A 10,784-nucleotide genomic window follows, 5' to 3' on the forward strand; every position below is an offset into this window, starting at 1 on the left:
TGCGCATTTTCTTGCTGATGAAAAGGTCGTAACAGGATACAGACGGTATCTTTTATACACTGAAATCGCAATTCAGAAACAGCGCTGGGAAATATCTGCACAGTACAATTTACATCGGTTTTGACGGGGAAGATAAAATTGTCAGTCGAGCTAGTGTGTGTTAGTGTGTGCAGTTCACTCCTATGACAAGTGTGGACATCACAACGTTTCAGTTTTTGGCATCTTTAACCATTAACCCATCACTAAAGATTTGCTGTTCAACACGTTGTTGAAGCTGTTGTCCCATCTATTAAAATTAGTCACTGAATCAATTTACATTTTGCTCTCCTGCAAAACTCTTCAGGACCAATTTTCTACATGAAGCAACATATTTGGACCTAATTTATTAAAAAAAAAAAGAAAAAATGGACAATATACGGTTACAATGATGATGTAAAAAGTCATGACTTGTAAACTTAATCCAGTCGCAATAATGTGTTATACCCACATGAGGGCAGTGTGTGTGTTGTTTTGAACACAAGTACATTTTGACTCGATCTGATTCTGTTCGAAGTAACATTAAATATTAGTAGTGTGATTTTCTAGTTACAGCCTCCGGCCTCAGACAAGCACATTTCCATTTACAATACAGGATATTGTTCACTTACTGTAGTGCTACTAGGGCTAGTATAAGTGCAGAATGAAAATAATTGAAACACAAATATCAAACATGTAACACACCTTTGACCTCAGCCTCCTGTATCCTTGTTTTGTGTATAAATAGCTATCCTTGCCCATTCATTATGGTCTGACCTTATGGCTGCAGTCTTATAATGACACTGACACTCAGACTCTGAGTTTGAAACCAGTTCAACTTTATTAGAAGAAGTAGGGGAATAAAAAAAGCAAAACAAATGCATGAAAATGTTAGGGCCTCTTGATCAAGGCGTTGATTTAGACAACAGACTGTGATTTGTCCAACCTGCGGTCATCCTCTGAGTACCGTCGGAAAGTCTCTCCCAGTAGCGGCTCCAGGGCCTCAGCTGAGTGGTAAGACCGGGCTCGCACAGCACAGGCAATGACACCACCCACCACTGCCACAACCAGCACCGCGGCAACAACGGCTATGGTGATGATCTCAGACAGGGTGTAGGCACGGTCTACGGAAGGAGAGGGTAATTAGAGGTCATTGGATTGTTTTTTTGTTTGTTTGTGTGTGTGTGTGTGTGTGTGTGTGTGTGTGTGTGTGTGTGTGTGTGTGTGTGTGTGTGTTTTCTACTCACCAGGCCACTGGACCTCATATGAGTATCCCAAGTTTTCTGGGGCAGAGACAAACATCTCTGCATTGGTGACAGGAGGCCAAAAAGGAACCATGTTGAACCTGCGGTTGTGTCCAATGGGAGCATTCTCCTCAGGGTAAACTACTTCACCTGAATAGGTAAAATAGGTTTATCCATCCAGTCATCATTCAGAGTGAGTTATGTGTGTGTGTTTGCATTTAGTTTGGTCTGTGTGTACCTGGCTGGTGCCTGCTGAGCCACTCGTCAAAGATAGCATCAGTGAAGGTGTGCAGCAGGACAAAGATGGGATCATTGGGGGAGAGGTGAGTCTGTCCGCCTGTCCCATTAAGGAAGAGGTGGGCCAGGTTGTGGAGGCTGCGGATTACTGGGTCATACATCCCCTGGGGGGCGCTGTAGCCTAGAAAATGTAGAACAACAAAGCCATTAAATTACAGCACTGATTTACCAAAATTAGGAACAACAAAAGCTGTGTGTGGAGCTATAACCATATGTGCATGTGGGTGGAAGCTCGAGTGTTTGTGTGCAAGTGTGTTTCTGGCATTGTGTCTGTATTTGTGCAGTCACACAGTACTTCAGCAACACTGTGAGCTCAAAAGTGGATATCCCTCTCTGGTTGATAGGGAGGATGTTAACTCTCAAGTGCTGCTTTGATTCTGACCCTTGCACACCTTCAATGGTGTTTCTGAAGCTCTCAGAGGAGGTAGAGTAGTAAGGGGGAGTGTCGAAGGTGTTGAGCTCCAGACAGTCCAACACATCCTTTGGCTCTGGAAGCCTCTGGACCATGGGTCGTGCCACGTTGCCCGCTGGGTTCCTCCTGATGGGACTGGTCTCTGTGTCTAGGTGGTGAGGACAGAACCCAAGGTCAGAGCTATTATTATTTAACCAAGACTACACCCTGACAGAAATTCATGTATGTAACTTAGCTGGAAGCGACAGTAATAGAGTTTTGGTCAGGAGGGCTGTCAGACTGCAGTTCAGACTCAGGCCAGTGATCCCCACAGAAATTGAAAGGAAGATGATTAGAAATGCTGTATTATTTAACTCTCTAATTCTATGCAGGAGACTAGACTAGTTTGATCTGTCCTAAACATGACAGGATGGCAGTTTTCTCCTTTAATTATTCACTCAAAGTCAACAGTAGTGAGTGGGAGCTCTTTGACTGAAAGTTTTTTTTTCTCCCTCTTGCATGCATGATCTCTTTCTTTTTTGAGTGCTTTCTCTCCTACAGTACACACACAAATGCACAAGCATATAAACAGAGGGCTACATAACTGAGTTGTCTGTCTGTTTGAAGATTATTCCCTCAGATCAAAGGAACCAGTAGACTGCTAGATTCCTGTCTTCAACAAGCACATGCACAAATGAGACAACCCCCTAACCCATTTAAGGAGATGTTGCTTGTTGACGCAGGAAATACCAGGCCTGTCATGACTCTCTAAGGGGATTAATGAGACAGATCACTCACACCTGGGCTACTCACATGTTCTACCTGTTACTAGATTCCCTCTGGCTTTTTCCCCTTATACATGTGCACTTGTTCGAAAGGAACCCATTATTGTGGCTGCAGTGGAGCAAATTACCAAAAGAGGATTGACATTCTTAATTATCCAACAGTACAACATGAAAAGAAAATACTGTATGAATTAGGTGTGATCAAATCCCTGCAAATCTGATCACCCAAAGTCTAGCTTATTACAGTGTCACACAGAGTTCCCTTATTGTAGTCTGAACTGCTTAAATTAATACTTGACAAACTACTGTGCAGTACATTGCAACATCTATTATAGCTGTAGCCATTAATGACAAAATTACACCCACTGAATCCAAATTTTGAAAGATGCAATGCGCAGTATTAAAATGCCGACAGCAACTTAGAAGGTGCTTAACAAGTATAGTAATTTCTAGCAAACTGTAGTAATAGCAATACTGACTGCAGCACAACAGCTGTGAGGTATTATTTATAGCAGCTTATGTTCTACATGCTCTCTTTACGAGCTCTTTGCCCTCTTTTCTGATGCAGCTGAGACTAGCCTGTATATCAACGCCGCACTCACGCCCACTGAGCCATACTGACTATTTCTGTGGTTGTCCTTACTGTTGCAGATAGTGCCCAAACTGTCGTAGTCATCTACGCTTTCACAGATGACCCTCCACTGGGAGAACAAAGAGTTGGTGCTGATGGAGTTTAGGTCGAAGGTGCTCCTGGCTCCCAGCAGGTCATCGGTGCAGATGTCACACTCACTGCCTCCAATAGCAAAGTTCCAGTAGGGCAGGGCGAAAGTGGGGTTACCCAGCATGTCCTGCATAGATGCAATAAATGAAGAAAACAGGTTCATGGCTCAATAGATACATGTGTGTGTAAAGAATAACATTTCTTGTTTGTTTGTTTTTCTTTCTTTCTTGTATTATATTTTCTTTGCACTTTCATAACTCTTTCATATACTTACCATTTTCTGCCACTTGCCACCTTTATCTTATATTATCTCTTACTTCTGTCTTCTCTTCTCCCTTTCCTCTCCTCCTTTCTCCTCCAGATTCAGGATGGACCCTCCCTTATCATCCTTTCTCCTAATATTATTTCCTTTATCCACTCACTGCATCAACCTCCTCTTCCTCTTTTCCTTTCAACTGTCCATCTCTTTCTTCCCACCTTCCCTCTACTCACCTGCATGTCTCTTTCCAGTTGCAGCAGGTGGAAACGGTGCCAGGTGACAAATCCTGGGCCCTCATGAGAAAAGTCTACACCTCCAAAGCTTGTCTGGCCCGGCCCCAGGTAGGTCTTACTGACAGAGTAGTAGTGACTCCAAACAAAGTAGTTGTAAATGGTGATGTTCTCAAACTGGGGGGTATTGCCATCAGGCCCAAGTACCTCCTGGTAACTATAGAAGAGAGGAGAAGTGTGTTATGAAGTGTTATGCCACAACTTTTTAGATACTATATGTGCATTTCATTTATCACAGTAGCTGCTTAGGGGATTTCAAATGTTAAACCTTACACTAAGAACCTGGGTGTGGCTATTAATACAGGAAAAAAATTAAATTTTTGATGAGGCGGTTAAAAGGGTTGCTCTACCTGCAGCTGACAATTGCTTCAAAGATTAATCTACAGCAATCCTCACATGACTTGGAAGGAGGTTATTCAAAGATGTATGTACTGTTACTTAAAAGATTATAATTCCCTTTACTCTTACCTAACTAATAATTTGCACTTCTACACGACCTGCACCTGCACAGAGAGCTGCAGGAAACTGTATTATTCCAAAACACAGCATGAGTTAACTCATAGCTATATTACTGAGCTTTCAACTGCCAGACACAGCTAGAGTGAGCCTGCAGGGCTTGGCTGTCTGTTCCACAGATTTGATACAAGACCAAAGACTCCTTTGAAATTACATCATCAGTCAATTTTAAAAATTTCAGCATTAGCATTGTTATTATTATAATTATGCCCATACAAAATGATTAGAGTAATGTAATGTCCCATATGTTTCAATACCGTCTTGTACAGATGACCAGGTCAGGATGGACAGTCCTTTTAGCTTGGTCCAAAGCGTTCACAAATGCCTGCTTCTCAGCTGTACTCATCTGCATTATATTCCTCCTCACTGGTGCAAAGTTAATGTGGTGAAGGAAGACAGGGGGCAAAGGAAGAGAGAGAATGAGGGGTTGTTGAGGTGTAGGAGGAATTATGGAAAAATGTTATAAAAAATTAACAGACATTTCCTTTAAATGTTGCCTTCATTCCCTTGGATGATGTATTCTCTTTCGGGGCACAGTTGGAGATAGACATTGTAAGTTGACTTGACAAGTCCAAAGAGCATCCATTCTCTTACCCACAGAGATCCTCTGATCACAGTTCGGTCCAGTCAGCCCATGTCGACATCCCCCACAGTTGTAGCCACTGAAATTCCCATTACACTGGCAAGTGCGGTTGAAGAATCGCAGTGGCCACCTCTCTCTGTCATCACGCCCAGCATAAGGGTACTGAGGTCCATGTCGCCGGTTGTCTGCTGCAATGGATATACACTGCCCCCTTCCTGTGCTAGAGCCACACTCATCCCCCACTGCCCCTGTAGGGGATGGGCAGCACTGGCCGCTCTGCAGCCCCGTGGTGGTTACACACTCACGAGGGAACTGGGCCAGAGTTAGGGTGGCACACAAGACCACCACCAAGAGACTCACTCTCCACATGCTGCCAAAATCCAGAAAGAAGAAACATGTCAGGACATGAGGCAAGTTAGATGGGAAAATGGGGTAAGAATAAAGTAAGATATTTAGAAACACAGTAGACATGTTTTAAAGGGCAGCAATTATTGTTTTACATCCATGCAGCCATCCTTTTCTAAACCATTTATCATGTTCAGAATTGTAAGGTGCTGGAGCCTATCCCAGCACACATTTGGTGAGATGAAGGCAAAAAAAAATTCAATACCCTTAAGAAGCTCAAGAGCAACTCACTCACTCTGTGTTCACTTGTTAAAGCCAATTGTCTTAACATTACTCGGAAACGTCCCTTCTTACACGCCCCTGCAGGCATCGCGAGTCATTATTCATAATTCACAAAGCCATTAGCTTTCAACTCTTACAAGTTCAGAACTGCTTTCAACCTTTTTGTACTTAGATTTAGTTGTCTTTTTAAGCTTGTTGATTAGGAATGAAAGACGAAGTGACTAATTTGGCAGGAGCAATTATTTTACAACCAAATGGGGATAACAACCACCCGAGAAAAATAAAGCAGTTTTATAGTTTGCAATTTTGCAGAGATGCTACATATTGTGAATGACTGAATGCACCACTCAACCATTATACTTAACACACAAGTGCAGCACAGACTGTTATGTGGCAAACTGATTTCCACTTTGTAATTTTGCCCATTGGTTAAATTATTTTTACATGCACCTTCAGGTTGTAAAACTTCTCATTCACAGTGTTAAATTATAAGATTTTTTTCATTCTACAGTTCATTATGTTAAAACTGTGTAAAGTACTCCCCTACCTCTCAATGTGCATGTTGCTCCTCTCTGTACGTTCAACTGTAGCCCCCCAAGAGTCGGCCCATTCCCCTCTCCTGGCTTAAATAGCTATTGAGCGCATGACCAGACCTTACTGGAGCTTGTATTAGCACACACACAGACACACACACACACACACACACACACACACACACACACACACACACACAAACAGAGTACACACACAGTACAGATGGATACACTTGAGGGTTCAAGTGCTTTCTAAAACACTCATTCATAAGCCTTGTGATCATAACCCAAATGACGCCAGTCTGTGTGGTTACTCACACAATAAAAGACCTTGAGATAGCATTCATGCTTAAGTCGTACTTGTGTAAATTTAATAATTTTCAGCCAAGTAACTGGATGGAAATGATTTGTTATCAGGTGTCAGGGGGGAACTATTTGATAATTTGTGTGGACAAATGAATCATTTGTTCTATCTAATTACTTAATTTGTGGGCTCAAATGATCAAATATGTCTAAACTGTGCCCTGCAGAAAAATCCATATTGAGAGACAAGAAAAAAACACAATCAATATTATAATTTTAATTCAATACTGCTCGAATCACAAATGATGATACAAAGGTCAGGAATTATGTAGAATAAAAATCTAATCAAGTTTTAAAACCTCATCACGAAAACAACATTTTTTTTTTTCTTGAAGGATAGTGTTGTACATTTTAATGAGACTGTGCAGATGTGGTGCTCTGTGTTACTGCCAAAGAATGTCATGAATAAAACAGGAAAATTGCTCTTGCCCGCTGCCCCATTTACATTGTTTTCAGCAGTTTTGTACAGCATAACTGATGTGGTCAGCATGTAAAAATGTTCCCTAACAATTTACTTCTAACCTAAAGCGCTTACAGAAATTAACTAGATTCACATATTTTTATGACATGTACTCACTCCCACATGCACTGAGTAATTTAAAACATGCTCCTCCTCACTCATTTACACAAGTGTGCTCACCTGTTGGTGCACACTGCTTCCTCCACACATTCACACATGCAAAATGTGCTACTGTGTCTCTTTCTTTCAATTTACAGACATTCTCACACAGACAGACACACACTTATACACATTGAATACAAATGTGTTACATATACAGTTTAATTAAAGTCTGAATCCAAGGCAGTCTGTGTTGGGTTAGGGTTTGAGAATTTAGGGTAAATAATCAGGTGTCTGGGTAAATTGGGATCGGGTGCAGGGGTGGAGAGTGGCTTTTTGGGCTTCATTTAGATAGCAACAAACAGTTGGAACCCCTAGAGAATAGAAGTCCTGAGGTCTTGTGAGGAATCTGGTCCTGGTCCAGTGTTGTCCGACTCCTCAGTGGAGCTGGGCAGGAGGTCTGACATGGGTATCACATGCTCCTCTTCCTGCTGCTCTTTGTTTTGGGCCAGGGTTGAAGCCACATCAGATGGGTCAAGCGCTATCCTGTTAGAGGGGACAGTGGAGCAGTTCGAGGCGATTTAAAAGTTGTAATGAAGAAATTGCAGAAAAGGAAAATACATGGCTGTTTGATGGCACCAGGTGGAATCGATTTAATACAAATAGGGGTTACATTCAGCTTTAATTCATCTTAATTTGCCATGGTTATAATGGCTGTCGAATTGCTGTTGAAAATGCCGCTGAGAGCAACTGGTAATATTCTTGCTGCAAGGTCTGTTTATTTAATGACTTCCACACCAGATGGAGAAGCTCACAAACTGTGGTGGAAGGAGAAATGCTGGGAGGTAATGGCGCAGCAGGATATAAATAGATCACTTGACATAATTGACTAATTGCAGGTGACAGTGTCCTGTGTGAAAGAATTTCTAAAAGAGCTGCATTTTTTTTAGCAGTTCAATCCATGTGTACACCAAAAGGCTAAATCTTACCCACAATGCATTGTGATCACTCACCACTTACAGTGCTGTGCCATAACCTGCTGTGGTGCACGATAGAATTATGCTACCTGATCTTGATGCGACCTCCTTAGGTAGGATTCAGGATGTTTTAATAATGCTTTAAGCTCAAATTTGCAACTTGTATAGTGTACAATATAATCAGGTTTTGTGTGATAAACAGTTTTAGGAGATTTTCAGTATTTATTAAATAAACTTGTGGGCCTCACTTACCTTTAATCATTAGCACTGCTTAATAGCCACAATAGCTCACATATAAACGAGTGCCAAGGAAAAATGATACAAAGCCTGTTAAACAGCGACAGAAATACAAGCTCAGCTGGCTTGCCTCAGGACTGTGCAGCTGTCGAAGATGCAGATACAGTTCTTCCTTTTTATTCAAAAAACACACCATTTTGTGTATGCAAATATACCATATCTAATATGATTCAGAGTAGCTTATATTAAAACACCAGACTATATAAATATTGCTTTTGTATTATTAGAATGATTTGTCTGCTGTTTGAAAGACGTCATAAAGACGTCATGATGCAGAAGACCTTTTACATTCTAAATCATACATGATTTCCATAAAAGCTCTCTCATAGCTTCAACATTGACCCACTGTACCCTGATTTTGCTCTATTTGAACCATGGCTTCTGGCATCCTAGCATGTACTGCACAAGGAACATTTCTCATTGTTGAGATAATGATGGTGGTGAAGATGTGACTTTCTCACAGTATTTGGAAAGTGACTTCTGTTCTGTGTCTGCAGCAGTGTTAGTGCTTCCCTCCTCCAATGACAACTGGATTGACGCAACTATAAAATCTCTTAACAAGGACACATTTCAAGATGACTGTGTCGACTGTTTAATAATTCAGTGTTGCTTTGTTATTATCTGTGCAAGGCACGCATCAGATTTCTCTGTCTCTTTCACACTTTCACTTACACAGTCAAGAGATTTATACTCATATGGTCACATACATCCAATCTCATCTGTGCACACAAGTTTGTTTCTATGCATACTCTTTTTCTTTCATTTTCTGTCTTGATTTCATTCTGGTTTTTCCTCTGTTGTCACACGTGCTCACCCGACACTCTCACATGGTCACTCCCAGAGCACACATACACCTTTGGCTTATTATTGATCCAAGGGTGCTGGTCTGATTAGGAATAATAGTGGTATTACCCAGTAATGCTCAGGGTTCACAGGACTCATACTCTCATGTGACGCAGTGAGCAGCCTCTAGAGTGCATAGCTTACAAAACAGCCAGGAGGGAATCAGCTGAGAAGCACACAACTGGTTGTTTCTATGAACCACAAGTTTTCAGGTCAGTGCGCCACATTTAGTAGGCTGACAATGAGCAAGTCTGACATCCGGCTAGTGTTAGGGACAGGGAGACTGAAGTCAGTTTGGCGGTAGCAGAATGTCATACTCTAGGAGGGAATCTAAGTAAGAAAGGAAGGACTTTGCAGAAGAAACCTGAACACTTTACTAATAGCTCCCAATAAATTGAACACATCAATTTTTTCAAGATCTTCAATTTATAAGGAAATCTGGAGAAAGCTAACAATGACGTTTTTGTCACTATTCTATTAAATTTATTAAAAGCTATCCAGTACTTTTGGATGTACACATTCTCAGTTATGCTTATCTGCATTTAAATAGTTTAAGAAATGTTTTAAATGTGTAAACATACAGATGTGACAATTTAAAGAAAAAACTTAAAAAACACATAAAATGCAGATTCATCCATACATGGCACAATGGATCGCTGACTAATGTGAGGGCATATCAAGAAACTCAACTTTTCACAATTTATATATTAATATCCAAATTTTAGAAACAAGTTACAATTCAAAGAAGTAAATACACAAGATCATTTGAGGTCTCATTTTAAAACTAATTTTTACTCTACAGACAATCCTCTAATCTTCATTGTCCCAAACATCTGACAACCAGAGGTCAATTTTCTATCTGATACAGGGGTCCATATGTATAAAACCTCTATTCTTATTGGGTTCAAATTTATTCTTCCTTAAGGTCCTTCAAAGGCTTTAGTTTTGTTTTTATATTGCTTTTTTTAACAGTGTGGCTTTTTTTTTAATGTTTATGTACATATGTATGTTGTTTAGGTAGAAATAATTGATAACCCTGTATGGGTTGTTTCCCCTCTCTGCACATTGATTTTTGCATTTGTTTGATTTGAACCTGTGTAAATGAATAAACTCAAACTTAACATGATGTGAATTGGCCTTCACAGTCACCAGATTTCAACTAAGTCTCCACAAAATCTATGGGAAACTGAGGAACAACACTTTCCACAACCATAACTAAAACACTAAATGAAGCAATATCAATTTGAAGAATGGCATTCATTCCTGGTAATTCCAGAGATTTGGAGAATATATGACAAGGAATACTGAAACTGTTCTCGAGGCTTGTGGTAGCCCAACACCTAATTAGTAAACTTGGACATCCATGTATATGCTTGCATGTACTGTAGATAGTTATACTGTATATATTACCACTGCAGATGTTTATATGTTAACATACTGTTGAGTGTCCCCATTGCTTGCAGGAAGCGTGTCGTCACTGCAGT

General features: G+C 40.7%; 1 protein-coding gene across 1 annotated transcript; it reads right to left on the bottom strand.

Moving 5' to 3' along the window:
- Positions 1-933: 933 nt before the first annotated feature.
- On the bottom strand, positions 934-6,338 carry tyrp1b (tyrosinase-related protein 1b). The gene is made up of 9 exons (XM_053339330.1): positions 6,276-6,338; positions 5,113-5,471; positions 4,776-4,884; positions 3,946-4,159; positions 3,376-3,580; positions 1,949-2,116; positions 1,498-1,677; positions 1,263-1,409; positions 934-1,139 (listed from the first exon to the last, which is right to left on the bottom strand). Exons 1-9 carry the CDS (start codon positions 6,287-6,289, stop codon positions 934-936), a joined length of 1,602 nt encoding a protein of 533 aa, XP_053195305.1. The 5' UTR covers positions 6,290-6,338.
- Between the last annotated feature and the right edge of the window lie 4,446 nt (positions 6,339-10,784).

The sequence above is a fragment of the Scomber japonicus genome, chromosome 2 (assembly GCF_027409825.1).
Source record: "Scomber japonicus isolate fScoJap1 chromosome 2, fScoJap1.pri, whole genome shotgun sequence".
Lineage (NCBI taxonomy): Eukaryota > Metazoa > Chordata > Actinopteri > Scombriformes > Scombridae > Scomber > Scomber japonicus.

What these genes read in the sequence shown, in the direction of transcription:
- tyrp1b (XM_053339330.1), bottom strand. An exon ending in CTGGTCATCTGTACAAGACG is followed by an intron (nt 4,160 to 4,775) that starts GTATTGAAACAT and finishes TCTCTTCTATAG; the next exon opens with TTACCAGGAGGTACTTGGGC. An exon ending in AACTGGAAAGAGACATGCAG is followed by an intron (nt 3,581 to 3,945) that starts GTGAGTAGAGGG and finishes GCATCTATGCAG; the next exon opens with GACATGCTGGGTAACCCCAC.